This window comes from Thermobia domestica, chromosome 5, assembly GCF_964235325.1.
Source record: "Thermobia domestica chromosome 5, izTheDome1.hap1.1, whole genome shotgun sequence".
NCBI classification, from domain to species: Eukaryota; Metazoa; Arthropoda; class Insecta; order Zygentoma; family Lepismatidae; genus Thermobia; species Thermobia domestica.
This window is the reverse complement of record NC_137458.1, coordinates 202,820,274-202,833,188: the sequence shown is the minus strand read 5'-3', so window position 1 is coordinate 202,833,188 and position 12,915 is coordinate 202,820,274. Positions and strand designations below refer to the sequence as shown.

Below are 12,915 nucleotides of genomic sequence, written 5' to 3'. Positions count from 1 at the left end.
CACGTAGTTTCGGTGCTGAAAGAGGGTGTTAAACTCCAATGTTAAAAAATATAACGGTTAAAAATTCATGAAAAAGTATAAAAGAGATGTCTCTATTCCTTTAATACCAATACAATTCATTGTGGAAACCCCAAAAGTGAAAGCTTGTAGGAGAACAAAATCGAATTTAAACCATTACACAAGTGAATAGACCTAATGGTCCTTAAACCTTCAACTTAGACTATTCTCCCTCATGACTTGCGATAATTGCTGAGTAACTTTTTTTTTGTGTGTGTGTGGGGAAGGGGGTAATTGCTTTTATCTGAACCCTTGAATTGTGCATGTACTTCTACAGGGTAAGCTGGGGCAATTACGGCAAGGGCCTATAATTTTTACGTATTTCAGTTTTATAGATTAATTCAGTATAATATATGTTATTTAGGATAATACCTACATAAGGCAAACGTAATTGTTTAAATAACCTGGTTTTAGTAGCTGTTATAACCAATAAAAAAAAAAACTGCTTCCATCCACAGCACGGGGATTCCATATTACTTGGCCAGGTGTTAATTTTTACTTACGTTAACTATTTAAAAATATGTTTACGTTTTCAGTCATGTAGATGGTTTTACCATGTTCCAAGCACTAAAAAAAAAGTTCTAACAATAAATTATATTATTTACCAGAGGTACTATAATTGCCAATTTACGAGGGTCACTAAGAAAGTTTTGAGATACGCATTGTTATTGGCACAGTATTTGAATTCCAACAATTGCGTTCGGTAGTGGTAACCAGAGCGAAGAAGCGAAGCAAATTTCAAATTTCAATTCGCCTCGCTTATCGGCGTGACCGTATCGCCTTCACTTGTTTGTTCATGTGAGCAGTATTCGGCTGTCTAGAATGAAGCTCGAAAGGGAACATTTTCGGGCAATGATCCTTTACGATTCCAAAAGTGGTTTGAACGAGACACAAAGCCTTGATCGTTTGCAGGGGGCATTTGGGGACCTTGCTCCTTCCCGTGCTACAATTTTTTGGTGCTTTGGTGAATTCAGAAAAGGCCGGACATCGCTTAAAGATGAAGAGAGAGCTGGACGTCCGGCAACAGCTGTATCAGATGAAAACATTGCCGCTGTGGAACAAATGATTCGAGAAAATCCTCGAACAACTTTCAAGGACATTGAATCTACAGTGAACATTGGATCGCCAACAATAACAAAAATTCTTCATGATCATCTTCGGCTCAGGAAGGTTTCATCTCGTTGGGTGCCTCACACTTTGACTGAACAGCAGAAGCGCATGCGTGTGGAATGGTGTGAAGAAATGCTTGCAAGATTTGATGGAGGCAATTCTCGACGCGTCTCGGACATTGTTACTGGTGATGAGACTTGGATCTATCAATTTGACCCTGAAAATAAACGCCAGTCTACAGTTTGGATCTTTCCAGACGAAAATCCACCCACGAAAGTGAAGCGACCGGGAAGTGTGGGGAAGAAGATGGTTGCAACTTTCTTCTCCAAATTTGGCCAAGTTGCAACCGTTCCACTTGAAGAACAAAGGACTGTTACTGCTCAGTGGTACACCACTGTTTGCCTAGCAAAAGTATTCCAGAAGCTTCGGGAACGGCGTCCAAGAACTGGATTGCGTGGGATCCTGCTTCATCATGACACCGCGTCCGTACACACGGCCAACATCACAATTCAGTTTTTAGAATCTATGGAAGACAAACTTATGACTCACCGGCCGTATAGCCCTGACCTGGCCAAGTGTGATTTTTTTCTGTTCCCCAGGATCAAAGATCGCATGCGTGGGAAGAGATTTTGCAGCCCTGAAGAAGCTGTAGTGGCTTACGAGAATGAACTTTCAACACTTGAAGAAAAAAACTGGCAACACTGCTTCCAAAAGTGGTTTTCGAGGATGCAAAAGTGTGTACAGTGTAATGGTGAATACTTTGGGAAAAGGTAAGTGTTAAATTGATTTTAAGTATGTAAGTTATTTCACATCTCAAAACTTTCGTAATTATGCTATGAAAAAAAAAAAAAAAAAAAAAAACTGGAGCAGTAATGGTAGGGTTCTCATTTAGCAAGAATATAACATTTGAAGAAGAAATCTATCAAAACAGTATTTATTGGTATTTTGTGTAAGGTCTTCTGAATATGGATGATTTTGTAAACATCTGTGAAATAGATACCCACATTAAAACTGAAAGACTTCTTTTTAGATGTTGAGGTAGTGAAGTGGAATTTTTTCCCCTCTTACTCTACATAGACAGGAACCATTTATAGTTAAAGACAGTGAAATGTCAGGGGAAATGCGCAAACGGGTTTCTATGTAAAAATATTAACTTTTCCCACTCAGATATTGACTAAGGAAATGTACTAACAACATAGGCTATTTAAATTTTCCCAAAATATGAAAGTACTTAATGTTTTAAATAAATTGAGGTCTAAGAGTTCTAAAGTCTATTTGTGAGCTTTCATACTTAATTTTTTCTTATTTCTTCCTGTAGACTAAAAGAATATAACAATCACTTGTACTGTCTGGCATGTTTACTCATAACTTCTTTAAACACAGGGTATAGAAGACATTTGAAAACAACATTTTAAATAGCTAAATCAGGCCTATATGACATGATTGCCCAAATGTCACTGCAGTGTACATACAATAAAAGCTAGGAGACTTTGCCATAATTCCCTCCCTTCCCCAAACACTGAGGGTTGGTGCATTTCTGACAGTCGGAGAGTTCAAAAAAATAAATCTCAGATTTCTGTTACAGGGATTTTTCTTTCCAAATCATGGAAATAATATAGAACACAGAATTATTATAGTATCATAGTATTATAGTATCTGTCAAAGTTAAATATATATATATATATATATATATATATATATATATATATATATATATATATATATATATATATATATATATATATATATATATATATATATAAGCAGTTAGAAGTCCAGGTTTATGTTTACTTGCCACAACTGCCTCCACGTCACTCTAGAATAAAACTTACTTTCCTCGGACTTTTCTTCTGTGATAGGTTGGTTCTCACACTTGACGTCGACAGAACTCGCCAAAATGCTAATACTGCCATCTGGGTGAAGTTCTAGTTGCGGACAGTTGGCAAAGCATCCATGATTTGTAACATTTCCCCAGTCGTTGCCTAGACCAACTCCACAATCTTTACACTTAAACTGCATCTGCTCCTGAATATAAATAAATTATTATTATTATTGTTCTTTTATTAACATATTCTTGGAAGACTAAGTTACCTCCAGTTATATTCTGAGACAAAAATTAACAAAAGATTTTAGCTGCTCAAATGATTTGAATATTTTACTTTTATTACTCCTTCGTAACATTCTATACTATGTATACACAAGGAGGTAGTAATTTATACACCAAAGCACATACAGTACAGCTCAAAAGTTTTCCGATAGTCCAGATTTTTTGTAAGCATCTATTGTGTGTATTGGCATGAGAACTTTGCCGCCCTGTGTCAGAGGTTCTCCTGCGTAGGGCATAGAACTTGACGACCGTTGAATCGAAATCTGAGAAGTACTGCTAATAATATGTCTAAATTTCTAAAAATTGAAAGGAACAAACAAAAAATTGATATATAAACAAAAGTGTGGAAGGTCAGGCAACATATTAGTTTTGTTTGAAAGATATAGACATCCGGAATCAATGTAATGACAGAAATTTGAAAGGAAAAGCTGTTTTACAAATGTTTATACCCTGTTGCTATGCTATCTAAAAAGTCAAAAATACTTTGGAAGGTGTTCACGATGGCCACATACAGGTTTCTGTGCTCAATTATCGCTCGGTGGAAGGTATAGTACTCGTCGTAGCTACCCCAACGGGCAACAATGGGGCACACGAAACTACCATCAACACTTCAAAACTTGTTTTCTTTTTAAATTCCTGCCACTGCATTACTCCCTATGTCTATATCTTTATTTAAAAAAAAAATCACTCATCTTTCATACTTTGGTTTATACTATGCAATATACATCAAATTGACTTTTAGTTCCAACGTCAAGAATTATAATTACATATATTACCTGCAGTATTTCTCAGATCTTGATTCGACTGTAGTCAATTTTTTGCTTTAGGCAGGATTACCTTTGACGTACGAAGGCAAAGTTCTCGTGTCAAACTAGTAGGTTCACAGTAGATGAACAAAAAATCCGGGATGCTGGGAAACTTTTGAGTGATAGTGTATATCAAGTTTCAATTACTTTTATTTTCTCTGCAATTCTTGCGGGGACGTCCCAGAAATCCACGAGGAATCTTCTAATTTCCCAGATTTACTTAAAAAAAATACCAAATTGAAGAATATTAAATCGTCAAGCTTTTTGTAATATGGAAATAAATTCCATATACATATGCTTACTTTGTCTCTAAGAAGCATTAGGTTACTTATTAGTATATTGTTAAAAATTCCTAATTATTCTTATTTTTTTTTCTGGAAAATAAATGATATTTTTGTTTTTTGTTTTTTAAAAAAACAAACTTTTCTGATTTATAAATGTGTCATACAAGAACTCCTTATTTCCATGTGTGAGTGGGTGCTTATGACCTCAGTGAAGCAAACGTATCTGTTGTGTGTACCTATTGAAAGAGGGACTCTCCTCTAGAAATCTTACGCTGATGCGGTAGACGAAGTGTCATGAAGTTGGCAAAAATGTTCTTACTCACAGCTGACACTCTTTTACCAATATGTAATCAACACAGTTGCTAATAATGAACAGCTCTGGTGCTTTTAAACAGAAGATAAACAACACAATCTAAAATAATTCGCTACCATGATCTGACGGAGACGGGTTAGGAAAACAGACGTCTCCTCAGCGGTAAAGATGGATCTTAACATATGTATGTGACGGAACATTCTCATTCAAAAACTTATTCCAATGTTCACATTGACGTCACAATATGATTCAAACCTCCTATTTAATGACTGTCATAAGTAGAGCCCGGATTTCCATGCACAAACAAACCCCAAAATATGCACGAAAAATATCAAAAATATGCACTTAAAAATTTAACATTATGCACTGAAATATACACTAAGAAAATAAAGTGTCAGTTTCTCACAAATATATTATCTTAATGGTCTCTGTTGCAATGAACATTTTCCTTAAATTTTCTTCTGTCAACCCTCTGCGTTTATGAGTAAGAAACGTTTTGTAGGTCGAAAAGTTTCTTTGTACATCAGCAGAAGTCACTGGTGCATGTGAAAAACACCAAATGTCTTCCTGTGTTACGTTCTCTTCCAACTCCATGTTTTCACTATTAAGTACATTTGCAATGGCAAGATTGTTTTGTACCCGGGATTTTTCCCTAATACTTTGCAAAGTTTATCTGACGCTATTTTCGCAAGACCGTGAGTTGTTTCACTGAACAAAGTCTGCGATAATTCGCCCAACAAGGAGAGTGAATTTGCAAAGCATTCTTACGGGATTCCAACTGTCTGATAATTTCAGGTATTCTCGATAAGTGGTTGTGTATATACTTAATTTTGTTCTCAATGTCACTTGTAGAGAAACATTTTTGAGACACATAAATAGCGGCTACACCATCGGGACTTAGTGAGTCTACAACTGTCTTCACTTCATTTAAGTTATCTGCATAATACAGCACAGCTTCTACTCACGAGCTCCACTGGTTGAGAAGGTACTGGACAATTTTTCGCAACTTAGCACAAAATACGTATGCACGATGGATCTTTCATAAATATTTTCTTTACATTTGATACAAGCGCATCAAATGCCGGATATTGGGCATCTGTTTCTGCTACGTCATGAAGACCTGTGCAGGCCACGTCAGGTGGACTAATTTAAGATAGGATACAACACTGTCTTATTTTATGGAACATTTTATTCTACATCTGCGTTTACAAAGTGAGTCAGTTCACTTTAAATATAACCCACTTTCTTGTGATATACTCTCAAATGTGCTAGTATGCAGCAATAAAATTCGGAAATATGTAGTATCCTGCAAACTTTACGAAATATGCATGCACATCGAAATTCACTTAAAATATGCCCTTATATGCACCAACACATGCGTCTCAAACGAATCCTTGCAAGTCCGTCGGAAAGAAGAAAACATTTTCCATACGTTTCTGCATGTTACTATAAATGCATTTTGCATATAAATCCAGGCTGTAATCATAAGTGGTGCAAAATAAGATGCATATTCAGATCGTTATAGGACTTTTCCTTGATTATGGATCTTCTGAATCACATCGTATATTATTCGAGAAAATTCAAATATTTTGTTTTTTTACCTATTGATGGAAATATCTTATATACTATGTACAAGCATTTCTTTTAAGATTTTCATTTCTTAAAATTATTTATGTAGCGATTTGCACGAAAAAAATCCATCGCAATTTCTGATTTTTGCATATTTTAAGCAACTATATTAATTTATTTTGATGTTTGGCTAGACGTGAAATAATGAAAATAAGAAACTTATATACATCACAAGCATGTATGGTAAAGGAAGGCGCAGTAGAAACAAAGTAATAATAATTATGATGCTGTGCATTGTAAAAACGAGCGTACTCTCCTTACTTTGATATTTACGTCACCTTACAGCTCACCAATTTCAATACCCCCGGCGGAAGTTCCTGTAGTTCAGATTCCACGTTAAGGTATAGGTCCGTATTTCGTATAGCCTCCTGTTTGAAGCTGGCGTTAAACTCAAAAATCTGTCCAATTACGATCCCAAAAAACTGCACTAACTTTTTATCTTCCAAGAAAACACACGCTTTAGGTTCAAATATCAGTAAGTAATGACTAGTTTGTAAGGAAATTTATAGCTTACGCTGACAACCATCATTGCTAATCCACCTCCTGTTCACTATGGAGGCATCAATGTGATATCGCCTGGACCCACCACCTTCAATCTGTTTTCAAAGAAGAACAGACACCACTCCAGCAGCGTTCATATGTGTTTTCGTATAAATAATCGATTTTATGGCACATCAGTTTGCAGAATTATCAATTTCTACGCAATTATTTGCTTACGCAGCATGAAAATCGCACTTTGGAATACATTAATGTATTATTTCAAGCAAGAATAATAATCTGGTAGAATTTTATAAATTGGTCTACATATTCTTAATCTGCATGGAAACTTTCCTCATATTGGAATTAAGGCATTTTGTAAGCACAAATTTATAATTCATGATTCAAGGTGAAATAATATATATAGCCCGTAACTTCTATGCGATTCATTTTGATTCGTTCTTTCTAAAGGAATTCCTTTTTGACATATTCTTTCTGTTCTTTCCTTTATTGAATCTAGTACACTTTTACAATTAGTTCTACTTAACATATATAAGGAGTTTGACTACGCGCATATAATTTGAAGTACTCACCACTACCTCTATAAAAATGTTTGCGGGAGTACCACAGAATTCTGAAACTTGGATATTTAGACAGGGCACATACTAGCTCCTAAGTCTTGACCCGACTACGGTAGGTCCCACAGATTTGGAGCTAGGACCTTTAAAGTTCATTTTTTCATGTTTTTGGCAGCCTATAACTCCAAAAGGAAGCATTTGTTGACCCAGGGTGGTTTATACTTTTTATCTTGTCTTGGTGTCAGGAATCACCTCCCAAACGTTGACGGCGTTGCTTTGAGTTGAACTGATTTTGAGTTTAACGTCCCTTGCAGCAGCGTGGCTGTATGAGACGAGACCTACTGATTAACGTGGAATCCCAACACGAGCTCCCACCGGGAATCGAATCCGGTTAGCGTACGCGCCTTTGGTGCGGAAGACTCCCGTTTCCTTGTACTTTTTCACTTCACCATTTCTTTCATTATCAACGTCATCTCCCTTAATCTCCAAGGCATAATCGTGGAAAGTAAAAATAAAAGGTTTCATTTCATTTTTCCATCATCATTAGACAACTGAAGGACTATATGAATTAAGAAGTAGAAAATTCAGGCCCAGAAAAAAAAAGTAAAACATAATGAGAGCTAAGAGCTAATTTGCTTAACATTCATCACCCACTTGAACGTGCTTCATCTGGCTAGCCTAGCCCTTCATGGATTGTAGCAGCAGGGAGCTTAGTACTTCTTTAATCAAGATTTTAAAGACAATTAGAAAATCATTTGTACAAACAAACACCACAGCATTTATTATATCCATCTTCTTTACTTAGGTGTCAGTATGGTGATAGTTAAGCTTGCGATCGCTAATAGAATAGTTTAAAGAAAGCAGAAGGGGATTAATTCTATAAAGAAAAAAGTAATGAATAACAGCAGTGAACATAATATGTCAGTGGGAAATCGGAAGTGTTCGGGTCCGTCAGTTACATAGATCCTAGTGTTCGAAATAACATGCTAAGATTTATTGTTTCAACGTATATTTCACATTTCTTTTACATTTATAAGCGTGAAACAATACATGGCATCACTGTTTTTCCAAACACATCGAACCATGAAACTGGTGTTCTTACTACTGACTTCCCACTGACGTATTACATGTTCACTGCTGTCAAGCCTTACCTTCTACTTCCTTGGAACCCACCTTTAATTTAGAGCATATATATAAGAAACCTGTTGGGAGCATGTCTGGGAATTACGCCCTGTAGGGAATCCCTTACTAAAATATAAATGTGTACATGATGCATGTGTAATTTTCTTTTCACTGCTAATGACCGCCACTCCACAGCGTTTAGCTTTTAACATAACGTGTGTTGTAATTTAGTTTTTCCTTGCTTTTGAACGGCCCTAGATCTGAAACTATGAAATTTTGCCCATAGGTCCATATGGAACTTTTTTCTTTCTTATTTTGATAGGAGGAAACACCTCTTAGTTTCCAATTCTTAAGTGTATTCAGTATAATGCACTCATGCCTCTCTCTCTCTCTGCATTCTCTTCTGTCTCTCCCTGTCTCAGTTGGTGGCCTTCCTCTGTCCAATATGCAGACAGCCTGATAAGCAAGTTCGGAAATCTTATGGAATAAAAGATGAAGTGAAATTGTTATAGTTTTATGTCCTACCCTTATGTCCGTTAGGCTAAAGATCCATTAGTAATACGTCAAAAATTGTTAAATAATTGTTGGATTAACAATATAGGAGGAAACAGAATCCGAAAAAACTCACAGTCCACACAAAGTTGTCCAGCACAAATTCTCCTGGCTAGAAATCGATTCAACAACCCTTAATATCAGAAGTGAATGCTCAACTACTGAACACTGCTTCCCCACGTGCCTAATAATTAATTTTCTGTAATTTTTCCGAAACAAGATCAACAGTCATGAACTTTTTTTTCTTTGTTGAATCTTGCGAGACGTTATAGAAAACAAAGCAACAAGAAAGGCATAAAAGAAATGCAGATAATTTTAGATCAATTTCAATACCTTTTCTTTTTTCAAAGATACTTGAATCTGCAGTGCTTAACCAAATTGTTGCTTTTCTTTCCAAGCACAACATTATTTCTACGTCGCAGCATGGATTTCAAAAGACCAAATCAACAGCAATATATAATTATATTGTACAGGTACGGGAAGCATTGGATAATGGGAAGAAGTGTCTAGGTATTTTACTAGATTTGTCAAAGGCTTTTGATTTAGTACCCCATAATATGCTAATTGAGAAAATAAAAGCCTATGGTTTACGCGGAGTAGTAAATGACTGGTTAAAAGTCCTATCTGGAAAACCGGACTCAATCAGTCGAAATAATATACACGGATAAAGAAACGTCATCCCGTAGTCATTTCTTGTCACAATTCAACCCAGTTTTAAGCAGTGTTCCACAGGGCTCGGTTTTGGGACCTGTCCTTTTTCTGCTATAAGTTGATGATCTTCCTAACTACATTCACTCAGGGGAAGCCAACCTTATATGCAGATGATACAAGTATTCTCATTACAGGTGAAAAATACGATACACTGCAACAGGAAATAAAAAAACATAAACAATCAATTACAAGAATGGTTTACTTTATACGGTTTAAAAGTAAATACAGAAAAATCGGTGGCCCTGAACTTTCACCGTTTACGAAACAAACACTCATGACATAAATGTATCAATCATGAATTCTAACTTAAAGTATGTAATTTCAACAAAGTTCTTAGGTCTTCATATAAGTGACACCCTTACTTGGGATACTCACATAATGTCGTTAGTACAAAAGCTTAATAATGTTTCTTACGCCTTGAAAGTTGTTAAAAAATATTTTGGATATAAATAGCTGTAAAAGCATTTATTTTGGTATCTTTCAATCTTTGTTAATGTACGGCATTATCTTCTGGGGAAATGATCCAAGAAGTAAGTTCACCTTCCGTATTTAAAAAAAAAGTTGTTAGAGTATTAGCGAATGCGAGAGTAAACGAACCATGTAAAAAACTTTTTATAAGATTACAAATATTACCACTGTCATGTCTTTATATATTAGTTATTAATTTTCACGCACCAAAATCTTAATACATTCTTTGTCAATAAAGGAAACTTTCACTGTCATAATACTAGATATAGGGAAAATCTCCACATTTAAAATCACCGTACAGCATTGTTTCAAAACGGTCCCATATACTTAGGTTATAGATTACAATTTTCGGCTTTAACACTAATATCCACAATTTGGAAATCTACCTTTGTTTCACAATACCCACCGCAGGTCACTAGTTCTTTGAAGTGAAAAAAGTTTAACTGAATAACAATTTACTGTCAGTTATTAGCACTGATAAGACTAAAAAAAATATTAAACTCTGTAGCGGATTTAAGAAATAGACTAATTATCACCTTTATTTATTTGACCAAAGAGGGCTTAACCTGAAAAGAGAGGCGTTTCGTTGTAGTTGTCGTCTTCATTTTAAGTAAACCCTACACCACTTCGTCTTTATAAATTTATTTATTTCATTTTGAATAGAAATCAGTCAGCCCATTTAAACGTTGTTCTTTTGTGGATGTTCTTACATATTTCATTATTACTATTATTGGCTTTGAAAGCTGCATTTTCCCATTCATAGCTATAATAGAAATGGTGGGGAGAATGCAGTAGGCTATTATACCTTCAATGCGATAATAATTTTAATTGATCGTTACAATCCTAAGGTAACATAAGTTATTGGCGAATTCACTTGCGGAAACCCTTTGATATACAATGTTCGATTTATTGAATATAGGGCAACTAGGTTTGGAGTTTAATAAACTACAAATTCCTATCTGGGAGTAGTTCCGTACCAATCTTAGCAACATTTAGCGTACAGAAACTCAACACTAAAAATACAAGAAGTTTTAATAACTACTATTCAATTATTGCAAACGAAATCGAATATTTTGTGATACATTGACGCTAACCGTTACGGAATGTGCTCGCTAGTCCTAATGAATTTTTAAAACAGTTTCGCCTTGTTAAAGGTTAAGTTGGAGAAACATTACAGTGATATTTCACGTAGCCACAAGTATATGAATAAGTTAAGCGATATAAACTGAAACAGTGATATTAGTTCCGCTTCTTTGCCATGATGATCGCTTTTTTTTTCTTTTTTTTTTTTTTTTCTAATCGGACATATGAAGTGACAGGTGTATTGTGAAGTCTAGAATAAACAGGAATAATAGATCCAACATTATTGAGATTTATAGAGTTGTTTGATGGCAGAGTAAATTTGGTGGGAGAATACAGATTACGAATACGGAGATCATTATAGACAGTTTACGAATGAAATGAAGTAATTAAAAAACAAAGGATAGTATGTAAAGAACATACTTGTACAGTCCGTAGCAAAAAACCTGCAACATGAGCATGTAAGTTTATTGTGAAACGACGAAGTCTTTTGTTACAAAATAAGTGTGCAGTTGACGACGCCGAGGTTTCTCCTGGAGTGATTTGTGCCACTTAGCGTTATGTTGATTCCTTGCGTTGTTAGGCGTAGTTTCACAATAAACTTACATGTTCATGTTGCAGGTTTTTTGCTTAGGACTATACAGACGTCACCATCGGCGCAAATCTGTCTTCAACATTGGGGGGGACGGGTAAGACCGTTCCCATATTTTATATATATATATATATATATATATATATATATATATATATATATATATATATGTGTGTGTGTGTGTGTGTGTGTGTGTGTGTGTATGTGTGTGTAAGCGATGTTCAAAATATGTATGAAGTTGAAAAACAATGCTGTGAAGAAGCAGGGGACAGAATTGTCTTCAGTGGCGTATTTAGGAGGCTATCGGGCGGCTCAAGCTCTCCCCGAAATAAATTTGTTAGTTTCTCGCATTCCATGTACAACAATAATCCTTCTAACCATTTTTAAGAATGTCATTGACTTTCCATTTTCTTATGCTATTTGTTCAGAAACAATACTGTATTTCTCAAATTTCATTGCATGTAAGAACTGCGTCCTTTTGTTCTTTCTTTCGTCCTTTCTACTTTTCTGTTTCTTTTTCTTGACGTTTCTTTCATTTCGTCTATCATACTTTATCGACCATTGTCAGTTGTGATTCAAGTCGGCCGTCATCAGTAACACCAAAACTAAGAGGACTTGATAAGCAAAACTGGTGTTCCACACCAACTTAACGCGGATATCAACATGACAGGACTTTAGTTATTATAACAAAGGAAAAATTATATCGTTTAGTTATTTTTACAAGAAGGAAATGTTTGAATTTTCAAAAATCAAAACGGGGGAATAATTAACACGGGAAATTAAGAAGGCCAAGAAGATGCTTCCTTTTTCTTGTATGAATAGAATAAAAGGTTAGATTCACTCCTAAATTTTTGTATCATATCACATATGATTTATCGGTCTGCAATTCTTGCCATTATAACTTCAATTTATGCATAAATTAAAATATATTTAATTCTCAAACTCAGGTGGGCAATTGCCCACTTCCTTCCTTGTGTTGGGCATAGCTCCTCGAAACAAAATCCTAAATACGCCATTGGTTGTCTTCAA

At 35.3% G+C, this 12,915-nt stretch overlaps 1 protein-coding gene across 3 annotated transcripts in view; it reads right to left on the bottom strand.

The window, feature by feature from the left end:
* LOC145686349 (uncharacterized) overlaps positions 1 to 12,915 on the bottom strand; it is a 73,188-nt gene that overhangs the window by 41,013 nt on the left and 19,260 nt on the right. For all 3 annotated transcript variants that reach the window (XM_081759596.1, XM_081759595.1, XM_081759594.1), the window contains exon 2: positions 3,000 to 3,192. In XM_081759596.1, the coding sequence (XP_081615722.1) occupies positions 3,000 to 3,186 (187 nt within the window). In that variant the 5' untranslated portion in view covers positions 3,187 to 3,192. The remainder of the gene's footprint in view (positions 1 to 2,999; positions 3,193 to 12,915) is intronic.